We start from the raw sequence: 17472 nt of genomic DNA on the forward strand, positions 1-17472 counted from the left end.
ATTAAATCCTCCTAGCCAAGCAGAAACCAGCCAAACAGCCATAGAAGGAGGAAAGTAATGAAGTGGAATGTGTGAGATTGCTAGGGTACATCTCACACATCTGGCCCATGAAATTCATTTAGAATAATATTTTGTTTCTGTTTTTACACCCAACTGTGAATTGTTTATATTTCTCCACTTTCTCTGTTCAAAATATGCAGCTAACTTTTAAAGGCATAGCCTAAAACTGCCACAGTCAGGGCAATCCCAAGCACCAATACAGGCTGGGCAGTGACTGGCTTGAGAGCAGCCCTGAAAGAAAGGGCTTGGGGTGCTGGTGGATGAGAAGCTCAACATGAGGCACCAGTGTGCACTTGCAGCCCAGAAAGCCAATTACATCCTGGGCTGCATCAAGAGAAGTGTGGTCACCAGGTTGAGAGGTGACTCTTGCCCTCTACTCAGCTCTCATGAGACCCCACCTGGAGTACTGTGTCCAGTTCTGGAGCCTCTAGTACAGGAAGGATCTGGACATGCTGGAACATGTCCAGAGAAGGGCCACGAGGATGATCAGAGGGCTGGAGCACCTCTCCTGTGAGGACAGAGTGAGGGAGTTGGAGCTATTCAGTCTGGAGAAGAGAAGGCTCCGAGGAGACCTAATTGTGGCATTCCAGTATCTTAAGGGGGCCTACAAGAAAACTGGGGAGGGACTTTTTAGGATGTCAGGTAGTGACAGGACTAGGGGGAATGGAACAAAACTAGAAATGGGTAGGTTTAGATTCGATGTTAGGGAAAAGTTCTTCCCCTTGAGGGTGATGAGACACTGGAACAGATTGCCCAGGGAGGTGGTGGAAGCCTCATCCCTGGAGGTTTTTAAGGCCAGACTGGATGTGCAACCTGATGTAGTGTGAGGTGTCCCTGCCCATTTCAAGGGGGTTGAAACTGGATGATGCATGAGGTCCCTTCCAACCCTAAACAATTCTATGATTCTATGATTTTCCTAAATTCTTTGGTTCATATAATATATTACCAAGTTCTCACAAGTTTGTATAATATGCCAGTTTTGTCCTACTACATGAGAGAAAACCAGAACTGAATCAGAAGAAAGAGAGAAATTTTCAGTCTGAGGGGTAGTGATGTAATTTAGCTATTAAATAAATGACTGCTTAGTAATAATTTTCTTGCTTTTGTACTACTGCAACAGTATTTCTTTTTGGAGAAACTCTTGTCATGAGCAGAAGAGCCATGTTTTCATATTTACTGCAGGGATAGTCAGGTAGTGACAGGACTGTGTGCTTGGCTGTATGTTTACAGGGTCACAAGTTTACAGACCACATTCTGTGGTGTTGGAATCTATGAAATGCTCCCATAGTGCAAGACTAGCTCAGGCTTATGTAAAATGCTGAACTTCCCACTGATTCCTTAAGCAAAGTTCCTGTCTCCAGTCTGATCCAGACAATGCATCAAAAAATCAGTTTGTATTTAACTTATTTTCAGGTTGGAATTATTAACACATACAACTACATGCAAAATACATTACATTAACTACATGCAAAATACAATAGTGAAATATTTCAAGACAATGCTGGGTAGTTTACCTAACTTCTGCTGTCAGAAGAAGTAATTAAACCGGAATAAAGAGGAAAGTACATTATTTTTATTTCAGAACCACACAGTTGACATTTTAAAAACAGATTCCTGCTGAGAAAGTGTCTATGTGAGAGTACGTGCATGTGAATCACACAATTGTTTGGATTAGCAACTGGATATAAATTTTTTCTCTATTTACCTGGTTATTCCCTTTGTTGCTGTTTGCTGTTGTCTAAAAAGGTTGGCAGTTTGTTTGCTTGTTTTTCCAAAGGATTTATTGTAGTATTTAAAATGATGTAATGAATCTGGTTAAAACAAGAGCAGAACATGTGTAATTAGAGGTGGCCTTTTGCCCTTTTTAAATCTGTGAATTAAAAATACAGAAAATTGGATCTCTCCATAAAACAGTGTAGAACATTCATCTCTGAAATTACATTCTTTTGGTGAGGTGCATGGAAAAGGTTTGGAAAAAAATGCTGTTAAATGCTGGCAATTTGTAGGAATGTTGGGGAAAAAAAGCAAAGTATTGGCACAAGATTTTTCTTTTTAAAATCTTCACTTAATCACATATGAAGTGACAGTAAAAAAACATATTTTCTCTTTTGTGCACACTGACTAAATAAAATGGAAAAGTTATATTTAGTGAAGTACAAAGTCGTCTAAACAGAATTCTATCTGTGTTTGGCATTCTTGGTTATTTATTCCACTAAACTAAAATACTGTGGTTGCAAATGGGCATATTTTGGAAGAAAACCTACTAACTATCAAACAGAACAGTGTATGTAGAAGGAAAAAAAAAGTTTTCAAAGATGACAATCTTTGTTCTAACACGAAATTTGTAAGACTGAAATAAAATACAGAAGAGATCTTGGATCCATAATTCACACCCCCACCCCCCCACACCCCCACCCCCCTTGGTATAGGTCAATTTGAAGATCCTGCAGAATTGTTGCTACTGTGACTGTTTTGTTCTCTCAGATGGAAGAAAAGCATGCTGTTAAGGTCCTAATACTATATAAACATTTAGCCATATTGAAATCTAAATGTGTTTTACTTTTACATCAATCAATTGAAATGCTCATATCTGTAAAATTGTGCTTAGTGTTTGAAGGACCAGAAAGGTAATTAAGAATTGTAAATGTCATTTAAAAAATTTACTTAACTTTAGTTTTCATTCCATAACTGAAAGTAGCTATTCTTCTGTGAAAAAAATAGGAATCTTAAAAGAAAAATTTAAATCAGTCTTGTGTGGCTCAGAAATTATCTCACTTCAAAAAAGATAATGTATGAAGTATATTTCACAATCTAAAGTAAGCATTTTTGTTAATAACAATGCTAAAAATTTAATTACTTGATTCCCTTTAGTTTAATTTTTACTATGGGTGTACCATCTTATTGTTTGTTTATTGAAGTTGTATTTACTTTACACCCAATGCTGTTAATAGTAAGAACTAGATGCGTTATATCAATAATGTGATTTACAGTCAGTAGAACTCCTAATTGATTTGGTCCTTTATGTTGAACAGTTCGGGCCGTGGTACTTGCCTTGATAATGAGCCTCCCAAGCGTGACTTTCTTTATCCAGCTGTGGCCCCAGGTCAGGTGTATGATGCTGATGAGCAATGTCGCTTCCAGTATGGAGCAACATCCCGCCAGTGTAAATATGGGGTAAGAAGTCTTAATCCTTATGCTGAGTGTTCTGCTTAGTCATTTGTATATATTCCTTTATAACATAAATCTTCAGTTACATGCATTAGTGGTTTACAGATTTCTGACAGCAAGGCGTACATTTTAATTGTTATGCTGCATCTTTTGCTTGAGTCATTTGTGTGTACTCTACACAAAATGTATGGCTAGCAATGAGCTGAGGGAAGCTTTCTCTAATTTTCAGGAAAAAAGGAGGCCAGAACATTTGATCCTGACCCTTGTAAAGTGTACTATAAATTTTCCCCTGATTCAGTTAAATGAGATAGGGTTCATGCTTTGTTAATCTTGAAACAGGAAATCTGTTGTGTTGGCTTTAACTTTTCACCTGAAAGCTACATTTAAAAATTACGTTTGTCCTTGTATTGATTTGTCAGGTCTGGTTTTATTTTCTCTCTCTTTTTTTTTGTTCCCCTCCTCCACATTGAGTTTATTGTTTCTCACATTGTTCAAATTTTTTTTTGTAAAGATGAGTTATGGGACTATGAAGGTGGATAGCTGAATAAATTACTGAATAGCTAAGTACTAGCAACATGTGGGCTGCCAGTACCAGTGTGCAATAATTAAGGTAAATAAATTCACAATAGAAATTAAAAGCTGCATACTTACGCCATTATAAAGTGAATTTATAGAATAGAATACATAGAATAAACCAGGTTGGAAGAGACCTTCAAGATCATCGCGTCCAACCCATCAACCAATCCAACCCACCTAAACAACTAAGCCATGGCACCAAGCACCCCATCAAGTCTTCTCCTGAAAACCACCAATGACAGTGACTCCACCACCTCTCCAGGCAGCCCATTCCAATGGGCAATCACTCTCTCTGTATAGAACTTCTTCCTAACATCCAACCTAAACCTCCCCTGGCGCAGCCTGAGACTGTGTCTTCTTGTTCTGGTACTGGCTGCCTGGGAGAAGAGACCAACCTCTGCCTGTCTACAACCTCCCTTCAGGTAGTTGTAGAGAGTAATAAGGTCACCCCTGAGTCTCCTCTTCTCCAGGCTAAGCAACCCCAGCTCCCTCAGCCTCTCCTCATAGGGCTTGTGTTCCAAACCCCTCACCAACTTTGTTGCTCTTCTCTGGACTTGTTCCAGCAAGTCAACATATATAAATACTTAACATATATAAATACTTAAAATCTTTAAGCCCAAAGTATGTGCTCCTGTGGCCAAGAAGGCCAATGCCATTCTGGGGTGTATTAGAAGGGGTGTGGTCAGTAGGTCAAGATAGGTTCTTCTCCCTCTCTACTCTGCCCTGGTGAGGCTGCATCTGGATTATTGTGTCCAGTTCTGGGCCCTTCAGTTCAAGAAGAACAGGGAACTGCTTGAGAGAGTCCATCACAGAGCCATGAAAATGATTATGGGAGTGGAACATCTCTTTAATTCCATTGCAACAGGAGGAAGAATGATTTCCTTGTGAGGGTGACATAACACTGGAACAGTTCCTGTGTGACCTAGTATAGGTGACCCTGCAAGGGGGTTGGACTGGATGATGTCTCAAGGTCTCTTTCAGCCCCTGACATTCTGTGATTCTGTGATCCTGTGAAAGTATATAGTAATAGTTGGACTGAATGATTGAGAAAAGATGACTGAGAGGGGATCTCACCAATGTGTATAAATATCTAAGGGGTGGTTGTCAAGTGGAGTGGGCCACGCTCTTTTTGGAGGTGCACAGTAATAAGACAAGGAACAATGGGTTCAAGCTTGAATACAGAAGATTTCACCTCAACATTAGAAGAAACTAATTTACAGTGAGCGTGACAGAGCACTGGAACAGGCTGCCCAGGGAGGTTGTGGAGTCTCCTTCTCTGGAGACTTTCAAGACACACCTGGATGCATTCCTGTGTGGACTACCCTAAGTGATCCTGCTTTGGCACAGGGAAGTTGGACCCAATGATCTCCTTGAGGTCCTTTCCAATCTCTAATATACTGTGATACTGTGATCTTAGAGGTCTTTTGTAACCAAAACAATTCTATGATTCGGCTGTATTTGCTATCAAATAAACAGCTGAGACTAAATTAAGTAAACCTTGCAAACATTTCAAGTGATTAAAAAGTAAATATTTCTAATAATACTTTGATTTGTAGGTTATTCACATAAAACCATGCAATCATTAAATTTATATTCTGTTTGCCTCACTAAAGGCTAGCTACAAAGAAAATCCATTTTTAATATTCCAGTGGTGATCAATGCAGTATTTTTCCTGGGATGCCTCTTTGACAGATCACATTATGCAAAGGATTTAAAAGCTTTATGTAGCTGGCTGACTAGCTCACCAGGTCTCCTGAACACTCATCAAATCTCATTTGGCCTTTACTGTGCCTTTTTTAAGTTCTCACTTCCAACCCACTGTTCTTTAAGGGCCCTGTTTCCTGTCACTTCATCTAAGTCATACTTTTTTTTTAAACTTCTCATCAGGTGCACTATTTTGTTTTCAGACTAAAGAAATCTGCAGGTATTTAATCTATGATTTATAGCACAGCCTTTGGAAATATACTGCATTTTAAATTAAACTGGAAAGTTAAGAATTGGCAAAACATGTCTCTTCCACGTGTATGTTACTTTTTTCAAACACTGTTAAGCTATGCATCATTGTTTTGATGATCACATTGCACAGCACACTTCCTTAAATTAGTTTCTAAACCATAAGCCATTGGCAGTAATGAAGGTGTGTAGGTAATCTTGGCCTTCTGTCTTGCGTCTTCTTTTTGGTTTAAAGCTTTTGTTGGAATTTTCTTATAGTTGCAAAAAGTTGGCAATAATTAGAAGAAGTTACGTCTTTGTGTGACATTCAGTCCTCTGAACTAATGTTCTATATTGTGTTCAGTCAGTGTGCTGTCACTGGAAGCATAAATTGTAAGTGTCTCAGAGAAAAAGACATTTTCTTATATTCAGACTACATATATTAGAATAGCAGGTTAGTATTCACTGTAAGAAATCATATGCATTTAAAGTAGAACTTCCATTTTAAAATGCTATGGCCATGATTCTCTGAAAATAATGATGATTGTGATTGTACAGATTTCAAGTGATAGCTTTAAAAGAGAAAAATAAAGATACTTTTTTAAAGCTAGTAGTGCAAATAGAAAATATCCACACAAGGAAGACCTATTCCTATAAAAAAGGAGTTTTAGAATTGAGCGGTGGAACTAGATCTAAATGTCAAGAAAAGCTAAGTTGAGTACTCTGCTTGGCGCTGTCATTATCAAAAGCGTCAGTGCTTTGGATGTTCCTGTTTGATGTACTATTCACATGAAGATGACATTAATGGTTCATTAATCCTGTTTATAACAGACACAGATAAAACTATGGATGGAAAAACCATGGTAAAAATCCCTAATTACCATAAACCTAGTTAATACACGAATTTCTTCCTAGCACTTCATTTAGCACTTTTTATTTCAAGTACCTGGTAAGAAAGGTGTAGAGCAGAATTTGCAATGTGGGATTTAGTGACCCAGAAGGAAATTAGATTTAAACCAAAGGGAAATCTCAGAGAAAATTGCCTTTTTGTCATTCTCATGTTCTTTGATGAGGGGAGGTGGAGATACGTGACAAGAGAAACAATTAAACTCTCAAAAAAGGCCAAAAAAATTCAATTCTCCTTTGGTCTTTGATGTAGCTGTCAAGATAACTGGTGTTTTTAAAATAAATTGAAAAATCTTGATATGCTTTCTGTTTTGAAATTCTGTCATAATGGCTTATTAACCTTTAGAAAAATTACCTTTCAGCCATCTAGCTTTAGCGTTACTGTGTTCACTGTCCTTTCTCCCATATTTCCTCTATATGTTGTTGCTTTTGATCATAGACTGTGTCCTTATCCTGCAAAAAATTTTGGATATTTATGTACCTGAAGCTTTTTTCACTTAGGAACTTGGAGTTAAATACATGAAGAGTGATTTGACACTTAAGACATTGTAACAAAAGTAGTAAAGGGAATGCAAATGTCTGCCTTTCTGTATACATGTTTGATGATAAGGAGATAATTTTAAGTAAAAAGGAGGCTTTTGGTAGTTGTTTTGATATTATTTTAAGTACTGGACCTAATTAAACTGTTTTATTACTCATGGACATAACTGTTCCAGCAAAAACATTGTGGCTCTTTGTCAGATTCCTCTGTATTGTCCAGCACAATAAGTTGGACAAGAATGCCAAGAGCTGATTTAGATCTTGTGAGTTGAGAAGACAAAACTATGTTATCAAGTAGACTGATCCTTCTAATGTTACATGTACATAGCTATGGATACTATATTTTCTAGGGATAATTTTAGAGAACTTACATAAAGAGATAGATACTTTGAGTAGGGAGGCAGTGTCTCAAGCTATTAATTTCATAATTCAGGAGAATACATAATGGTGGAAATGTCACCATATAATACTTGCACAAAGGCAATATATGCTTTCAGGTATCCTACTGGATTCACTGCAGTGGGAGATTTTGAGGTTGTTAGGAATATTGTTAGTTTGTCTTCATTTATGCAGCTTTTAGATATGTTACATTTTGTGGGGTGATGCTGAGTGAACTCTCTTCTGCTGATTGTCAAGTATGTCTCAGTTCTTTGCTCTGTTTTTATGCCAGTTCCCCTCTTAGTTCAGAACCTTTTTCAAGCCTTTGGTTTAGGTAAGTTTAAGGAGAACATTTTTCATGGAGTCCTTACCTACCTGACCTATGAGCATCTGCCTAGTAACTGTGGGCTGTTGGCTGTCTCTAAGTTAACTCAGAGAGGAATTCCAGTCTTGACTTCAAGTTTCTCTGTTTTATCAGTTTATCTATTACCTGGAGTATTCCTGACTAACTTACAGAGTTTGTGATTCAGTGTAATACTTGACTTTAGAGATGGTCCCCATGTTTTTAGGGTAGAGACTAAAATCTCAGATGTTTTAGTAGCAGTTAGTACTTTATGCATATGGTTGATACTGCTGTGGTGTTTTTTTATGCTCCGTGAAGCTGTTGCCCGCTAGATTGTGCCTGTTGTGGTGCGGTATTGTTTGGGTGTTGTGGGTTTGTTTTTTTTTTTTTCCCCTCCCACATTTTATGCTTTTCCACCATCATTTCTGTCAGTAAATACTTTGAGTAGGGGAAAAGGGGACAAATTCTCCTTTCCTTTATGTATATGGGTTCACTGAAATCAACAGGACCACTTTGTATTTCACATTGGAAGTATTTAGACATCAGGTAGTGTATTTTAGCTGATGACAGGTAGCTCTCTTCTTTGTCATGGTCTTATGCTTGCTATTAAGTTGTCCAGTTAGTTTGCCAATGAAAATAGCTTTAAACCTGAATAATTATTCACATTGTGCCAGATAGAGTTCAAGCCATGAACTTATTGCTTGTAAACAGTTAGAATACATCTTTATTACAATCAGGAATCCTCATGCTGCCTTCAAGAAGTCCTTTTTGTTAGTTGTCTCTCAGAAGTATTTAATCAATTAGGGGGAGTGGCCATAAAGTTGATTATCATTAATAGAAAGTTGCTTGGAAAGTGTGGACTGCAGAAAAACAGGACATGCAGTTGACATACATTCACTGCTTTCTAGTTTCCCACATGCCAGTTCAGAGATGGCTAACTTTCAAATCCAGGAGAACAGACAAATTACTATACACAATGATTCTGCAATTTTTCTTCTAGGACATAACAGCCTGAAATACAACTGACCATTGTAATCAGGTGCTAGAAACTTTAATGTTAGTGAATTAAATGGTAACTTTTTTCATGAACACTGGTGTGATTTACTCACGTTAAATAAAGATAGGTATTAAACATGAAGTTTTTGTAGGAATGTGTACCTTTTTTTTTTTTTTTTTTTTTTTAAAAGAAGCAAAAGCCATTGCTGCATCTTTGACCAAAACAACCAGCTCCCTTTTGTTCCTTCACCCACTGACACTATGACTAGGTTTGTGCATTCAGTTGAATCTTTCTGTAGCACTTAATAAGTCACTGAATAGTAGTCTTCCCCTACTCCCCTCTATCCATGCTCCGCATGGCTTCATTCATCATGCTGTGGCTAAGTTGCTTTATACCTGGTATTAGCAGAACACAAGTAGTTTGATTGGTTGGACTTATGTTGCTTGCAAATTGGTGTTAAAAATATGTGTAGGCAAAGATAGGAAATTAAGATCCTGATACTATATTGCTATTTTTATTATAATTTCTATTATGTTTTATTTCATAAAGTCTTCCTGGTCAAGTGCAAAACATCTCATCACTATTGTGCAGGCCTTTTCTGTTCAGAATGTTTAAAGCTTGGAGCTTTTCTTGTGCAAGGACTTACAGGATCATGCTGTAATTAAGAACAACTGAAACACTTTCAGGTTTATTCATGGAGGTGATTTTCCTTTGTTGCTTTTCCTTTTTTTTTTTTTTAAGGTTAAGATGTGTATAGCCAAAGGCCAAAGGAAACCTCAGAAATTTTTCTCTTTCTGAATCCTATTGTAGTTTTACACTGCTTTTGTATGTTTTTTTCTAACAAGTTCCTGTTGTCCCTGTCTAACAATGTCCTGTCCTTTCATAGGACTATCTTGTCTCCAGACCTTCTGTGCCTCTCTTTTCCTTTCTCTTTAGTTCAAAGGAGATGCACCCAGTATGCCTGGATCTTATGAAAGCTGTTTAAAAAGTGGAAGGGCAATGATGTGATCAAAGCAGGAGTAGTGTGTTACGTGATAGTCGAAGTGATAATGAGATTCCTGGTGCTGGAATGTATTTTGACTAAAGATAAGTAGGTTGCATGGCAAGGCAAGGTGCTACTTGGAGGTAATTGACCTTGTGGGGTTTCTGTAGTTTCCCTAAGGTTCACATAAGCACCCAATATTTGGGAAAGAATGCTGGTAATGTAACATGAATGTACAACATAAGCTTCAGATTCTGTTTCACATTCTTTCAGCGTGTTGTGATTTATGACATGCTGCAGCACTTAATGAGCATTTGGTAGTTGAGCACTAAATTAGTAATTTTTGGGTGCTTATCTGAACTAAATTTTGAACTTTCTTAAGTTCACCCATAATTACAGTCTTGTAGTTTTAATCATGTTACCAGCAATCAGGCTGAAAATGCTCTAGGTTGATGTTTTTGAGGTCTGAATTTTAAGCTACAATTCAAGCTATTTTTATGCTTTGTTTTAGCAAATGCTCATCAAGAGGTGCAGCATATTGTTGACTAAATGTGCTGAAGCAACTTAAAATGTAAATTAACATTTAAAAATTTTATGAACGAAGAAAGGAATCTCCCAAATTATCACAGTTTAATATGCATTGTGAATGTATTTCCAATCTTATTTTTTTAATACTCTGGGCCAAACTACTAACTTCTGTTGAAGGCTTTCATTAGGGTGGAAAGCATTAAGAACAGCACAGCAGTTTGATCTTTGCTCATAATACTGAGTTTTCATTGAGCTGCTATTTATAATGATTATGATCTAGGATGCTTCGATGTTACTTAAGTTGACATGCCTGTATGTAACTCTGCATGACACAACAGGAAGAGGCTCCATCATTGATAACACCTAGGCAAAAGGAAGATAATTTGATTTGCTGTTTTTTTTCTCTAGATGGGTTCAGCTTTGTTTAATTTACTGCAAATACAAGCATCCGAATTCCAAACTGAAGTCATGGAGCCCTAAGATACACCGTTACAGGTTGTCATCTATCTTGTCTTGATCTTGTGAAAGGCCTCAGCTTCAGTTTATGTTTCCTGGATTTTTTAATCACTTTCCCTTGTTTGCTTTAGAAATTAGTAGTTATTAAATCCACACATTTGGAAACTGACTTGATGTAATTTGATAAATTTCCAGATTATGCTTCTTTATCTTAGCTCTGGTGATTTATCCACAAAAATTTAATTTTAGCTTCATCCTCTGTCTGCCGGTGAAGAGACTACCATAAAGGGACACTATGTTGGCAGGTGGGGTGGGGGGGTGTGCATGCATGTGTGCATGTTTGCAAAAAAGCAGTATACTTTCTACTAGTGATTTCAGACCTGACCTTTCCAGGATGGTTCTTCAGATGTTTTTAAGGCTGGCTTGTTAAAAACCGTTGCTTAGAGATGTTACAGATAGGACAGTGATTGTAAGAAAATAGCTAGAATAAATAACTGTGAAACTGAGGTAGTCATAGCTATAGGGTTGAGCTGGAGAAGGGAAAACGTTGTGCATTTAGTCAGAATTTACCAGTTAACTTTCCAAAATCATCTGAAAATAATGAAGATAGCCATAATAGTACCTGGTATAATTCTGTTTTCGTTTAATGGAGTAACAGCAGAGGTGGATTTTCAAATTCTTTTAAAATGCCTTGTTTTCAAATTACTTCAGGACATGCTTTAATGACCACGGTGCAGTTAGGTTGACAGTTGGATTTCATGATCTTAGAGGTCTTTTCCAACTGAAAGAATTCTGTAATTCTGTGATTATTGTTACTTTTTGTTCCATGTACAAGATGATACAGAATGTTCTTCATATTCTATTCTATCTTTTAAATGCCAAACAGCAGGGGAAACTAAACAATGTCTTAAGTTTGGTTATATTTAAAAGAAATTGCTAAATTTTTTTTATTTTTTAATTTTTACTATAAATTGCTTCTACAAATTGAGATATTGTGTTATTTTAATTAATATATCCCCTGCATAAGGAAATATTCTGTCATTTTTTGGGATGTTATATATCTGTCTCAGATAGAACTGCTTTCAGATTTAGGCAGTGGTCTTTGCTCAAAAACAAATAGTGTGATACAGCCCTTGCTAAGCTTATGATACTGAGGGTTTTCTTCTGCTGAAATTACGATCTGATTAAAGATTACCAGACAATGCCAGTAGTAATACCAAGTTTTGATGCAGTGCTTTTCATTCTGTCTCTTAAAGTAATTTAGGCTGAAGGAAAGAATTTTTCTTTTTGTGGAGTGGAGAGGGGAGCTGACATGTTTAGAAACATTCTGCAAACAGGAGAATAACGAAAATGGATTTGAAGTGCTGTATTCATTAATTCACATGGTTCAGCTGATTATTTATTTGAAATTAAAATGTTTGGGTGATGTTAGTTCAGTGAATTTGAAGGAGTCTCGTCCCACAAAGAAAACCTGAGTATACAGAAAGAATTTAGGCAGGAGAAAATTCTTAAATATTCATGTGTCTGGATATGTTAGCTTTGCAGTGAAATACATGTTTTATTAATTAGTTCCCTTATATACTAATGTATAGATGATATGCTTGGGTAGGCATATCATAAGTTAAATTCTGCATAGAGGCTCTGGACAACAAACTGTAATTCTGGATTCAAATCACCCTGAAATATAAATGTTTTTGAATCCCAAACTGTTACCTAAAACTTGTTTTCTTTTTCATTTATCTCTATTGGAATGCTTGAAATCTTTGTTTCTTAATGCAATTCATTTTTTTTTCCAGAACATCAAATTCAATTTAGAAACACAGCTAGTAATTTTAATATTTGAACTTGATCAGATGCAAAATACATAAGATCAGAACCAGAATTGTCACAGTCCAATACTTAATTATGATTTGACAATGTAAACCACACCTGAATAAGCAAATAATGAGCAAATAAATTATACACATAAGTAAATAAGGCAGGGTAATGATAGGAGCACTTCATACTGTGTCTGAAAAGAAACGGTTTTGAGGTTTTCATTTTTAAATCCATACTATATTGGGGTTTGGATTCATGGTTAATACAGATGTGAATTTGATTTAGTGTTGAACTTTACCACCTAATTTTCTGTGAAATTAGTAATCCAGTTAGTTTATTTGCATCATCTTTGTGATGTAACTTCTCTTCCTTCCCTGTTCTATTTGCTATTTTAAATATATTTATTCACGACTGTGTATATTAATCTGAAAATTTTATCAATTGAGTGCAAAAGCAAGTGTTTTATTCTGAGATTTAAGTGAGTAAATGCCTATGCTGTTTGCATTTTTCAATTAAAAATTTTAATCTGAAAAGTAAGATAATTGTACGTTGGCTACAGGTATGGTTTTACAAGTGGCAATATTTAGCCTAGAAGGAATCTAAATAATTCACTTAAGTTTTCATAGAGTCACGCACCAAAGAGGACAAAATACCTTAGGTCTAATTGTCAGAAATTAGATGTAAACTCCAGAAATGATCAGTACTCATTCCTACTCATTTCAGACCATTCTACTATGATATGTTTTTAGTGTTGATTTATTTTTCTTTTTAAAAAAAGCTAAATTGCTTGTCTTGATTGTGAAAATAAATACACTGTGTTAGCACTCCTGCAAGAATGGAACAAGCTGATTTTAAACTTGGAAAAAAAATTTGCATTATTCGAGGAAAACTTGTACTGTTACAGGTGCTAGTGAATAATCTATAAATAAATCCATTTGTATATGCAGGAAACATCAATCTTAGGGTAGAGTATAACAGTTGTTCCTGTTGATGTGAGGTGGGGGCAAGGTACCTATTAACTTGTAACACTGTCTTTTCTTTCTGTTCTTTATACCAAGGTTCAGCCATAGAATATGTACTGGGATTAATTTTAGGATATGACTTCAAGCAGTGAATAGTAAAATTAAATAGCCATGACTATAATAAATTAATTTTAAATATCTGAGTGTCTTTCAATTTGTAAAAACCACTTAATGTTAGAATAGATCTATAAGCAGGTTGCAAACTCTTACACAGATTTCAAAGTGATACTTCAAAGATTATAATGGAAGTCATATACTGTGAAACCAAAGCACTTCTGATTTCATACTGTATACATGGCTGAATCCAAAGGCAGCTGAAGCAACAGTATCTTCAGTGTCAAAAGAACAGGCTCAATTTAAATGAGTAAATGTGCAAACCCAAAGGAGAATATGCAGTAGGGAAAAGGTGATTTGAAAACCTGTGTTTAATACTGACAACACAGGGAAGTGGGATAGGCTAAATAATTTATGAAATAGGACCCCCAAATCTTAAAAGCCTGTAGGAAATATTTTAGTACATTGCTCAATTAGAACACACTTATGGCCCTGTTTTAGCAAGTTTACAGATGAGGAGTGTAAGTACTGTGGACTCAGAAACTTTAGTTTTAACCGAAGGAAATGAAAACAATTATTGGTGCTTCATACTAGTAGTATCCTTTTAACATGTAGAAATTGTTCCAGAATATATAATAACCATCTATATCCCACCCACTTCCTAATAGACTCTCTTCAAAACAAATCTATGTATACATGTGTGTATGAGGACTCAAAGTGATTCTAGGCTTTTATTCTGATCAACTTGCCTCTGCCTTCTTTCCTAGGAAGTGTGTAGAGAGCTCTGGTGCCTCAGCAAAAGTAATCGCTGCGTTACCAACAGTATTCCAGCAGCTGAAGGTACTCTTTGCCAAACAGGGAGCATTGAAAAGGGGGTGAGTATGAATAATTTACTGTCTGAAGAAACAATTTATTATTTAAAGACTATAGGAAGAAAGAACTAGAAAATTAAAGTACACATGAGCAACTGTAAGAGTCTAATAAAAGAGTTATTGTTTCCAAACATATTTGCAGAATTAGTTCACAAATATTTTATATATCTAATTTAATTAAAAAAATCCCTGCTATAAAATACTATAACCTGTCATATACTCTCTCTGTATTTTTTAAAAAGCTCTTAGTTTATTAATTTTTTAAAAAATAGAGAAAGTCAATATTGCAATAGACAAGTCTGGTGCTACTGTACCTGTCTATAGTGATATACAATATTTATATATCAGTAATTTTAGACAAAAACTTGGTTTAAGGCTAAGAGTAGTAAAAGCATTTCTCAGATACAGAATAAAATACATACTTATCTTAAGGGGAGGAAAATACTTTATTTACAGGACGTACTTTTTTTTTCAAGACAATGTGTTTTATGCAGGTTTGCACAAAGTAAAGAGGGCATACTACATTAAAACAATTTCTGGTACGTGTCTGAGAGTTGATACATCTGTCCATAAAATTTACTACTCCAGATAAGATTTTTTCCTAACAACAGCTACTGACATTTATTTTTATTCTAAGTTTTGTCCTTTTAGCCGGGCTAGTTTCAGAAAAAGATTGCACTGTGTTTTGACTTTCAAGTTGATGTTTAAACAAAAAGAATGAAAGCTTTTGGGCAGCTGTCGCGTTTTATTAGTACTTGTTGACAACTTCATTCGCATCATTCTGATGGCTTTTTCACCCTGAGTTTGGAAATGTTAGTAAACCATGATAGATAAATTCCTTGAAAGAGTTATTTAAAAAAACAAAGTGCTTAAGAGTTAGTCAATGGAAATAGAAACACTTTCACTTTCTTCCAGAAATGTTATCTTTTATTACAGTAACAGAAAATACTAGAAGCCCTACTCCTAAATCAACAGTCTAGATTTATTTTGGAACCACCACTCCTTGTCAATCACAAGGAGCCATTTACCTCAATTTGTATTTTTTAAACCATGAGACTAAAAGGAACAAGTTGAGATGCTTCAGGACACTGTTGCTGTGTGTCAGAGGCTTTAATAAGTTTGCTGTCTACAAAACATCTTTTCCCAGTCTTCAGTATCTTGTTCCATCATTAATTTGTAGAACAAAATGACAGAATTCATATTGGTTTACACAGGGTGACTATTTATGCCTCTTAACAGCAGACAACTCTACCAGTAAACTAGAGCTTCAAAGATTCGTGTAAATTAGTAGTTCCTTAGAGAAAAAAAGTAACAAAAACAAAAAAAACAAGCAGAAAATATGTAGCTCTCTTTACCACACACTAAGAAGAAAATAATAGGTTAGAATTTGATAGATGACTATTATTATTATTATTATTGTTATTATTACTACTACTACTACTACTACCATCATTACTATTATTAAATTTGTATTGCAGTCACACCTAAAGATCACAATGAAATTATGCCCTATTTTGCTGAGCTCTGTGCAAATATATAATAAATGGATGTTCCCTGCTCTAAAGGCCTAACGAGAGTGTATCATATTTGAAGGGTCAATTTCTGCTTTTAGTTAGAATAGAATAGAATAGAATAGAATAGAATAGAATAAACCAGGTTGGAAGAGACCTTCAAGATCATCATGTCCAACCTATCATCCAACCACCCAATCAACTAAACCATGCAACCAAGCATCCTGTCAAGCCTTGCCCTGAACACCCCAAGCCTTGTCCTGAACACCCCACTTTAATGTTAATTGGGTGTAACTATTAACTGAAAGCAAAATTTGATGCACTGTGAATTAATATCTTATTGGCAGAGTTGGGATGGATTCCTGCAATTCAAATGGCTTGATACTTTATTATAAACCCTCTTTCAGTTGCTTGTATAAACCTGCCAATCTTTAACTGTTTGAGTTGGAATTTCCTGCAGAAGATGTCTGCCTTCATCTGAAGGTTTTTGAAGTGTTTTTCATAAAAGTTACTCAGCTGTTTTTTGCATACAGGGAAAGAGAGTGTTTTCTTGCTGCTGCTGGAACTTGTATGTGTGTTCTGTTTTGAGGCTTTAATATATTCATGCTTTGGTGAAGGGTGTTGTGTGTGACTGGGTTCAAAATGATACACTTTTGCCTTATTTCTAATTTTTAAATACACATAAAGTTTCTCTCTGGGATTTCCAGAAATGTGTTCACAAAGGTAAACTAACATTTTTTTTTTAAAGACTCTTATGAGGAGATGGTGCAGGTAAAATAGTAAGGCAAAACTGATAGGAATATTTCTTTTGTCTTTTGCGGTGGGTTGAAATTATCCCCACGATAAAATTGCCTGTTTATCTCAGTGGAAGCAAATGAAGCTGTATTTACAAGAAAAACTACAATATAGAAATATGAAATGCAATGAATATGTACATAGAGGATGGCCAAGGAATCAGGCCCAGCCAGCATGGGTTTAGGAAGGGCAGGTCCTGCCTGACCAACCTGATCTCCTTCTATGATCAGGTGACTGCCTGGTGGATGTGGGGAGGCCTGTGGATGTAGTCTACCTGGACCATAGCAAACTCCTGGCCCAGCTGTCAGCCCATGGCATGGATGGGAGCACACTGCGATGGGTTAGGAACTGGCTGGAGGGCCGAGCCCAGAGAGTGGTGGTGAATGGTGCCACATCCAGCTGGCAGCCAGTCACTAGTGGTGTGCCCCAGGGATCAGTACTGGGCCCCATGCTCTTTAACATCTTTATTGATGATCTGGATGAGGGCATTGAGTCCATCATCAGTAAATTTGCTGACGACACCAAGCTGGGGGC

The 17472-nt window shown here is 36.2% G+C and overlaps 1 protein-coding gene across 1 annotated transcript in view; it reads left to right on the forward strand.

Moving 5' to 3' along the window:
* Window positions 1-17472, forward strand: part of ADAMTS6 (ADAM metallopeptidase with thrombospondin type 1 motif 6) — a 182615-nt gene that overhangs the window by 98691 nt on the left and 66452 nt on the right. The window contains exons 10-11 of the mRNA XM_054178600.1: window positions 3093-3234; window positions 14528-14635. Of these exons, the coding sequence (XP_054034575.1) occupies window positions 3093-3234; window positions 14528-14635 (250 nt within the window). The remainder of the gene's footprint in view (window positions 1-3092; window positions 3235-14527; window positions 14636-17472) is intronic.

This window comes from Dryobates pubescens, chromosome Z, assembly GCF_014839835.1.
Source record: "Dryobates pubescens isolate bDryPub1 chromosome Z, bDryPub1.pri, whole genome shotgun sequence".
Lineage (NCBI taxonomy): Eukaryota > Metazoa > Chordata > Aves > Piciformes > Picidae > Dryobates > Dryobates pubescens.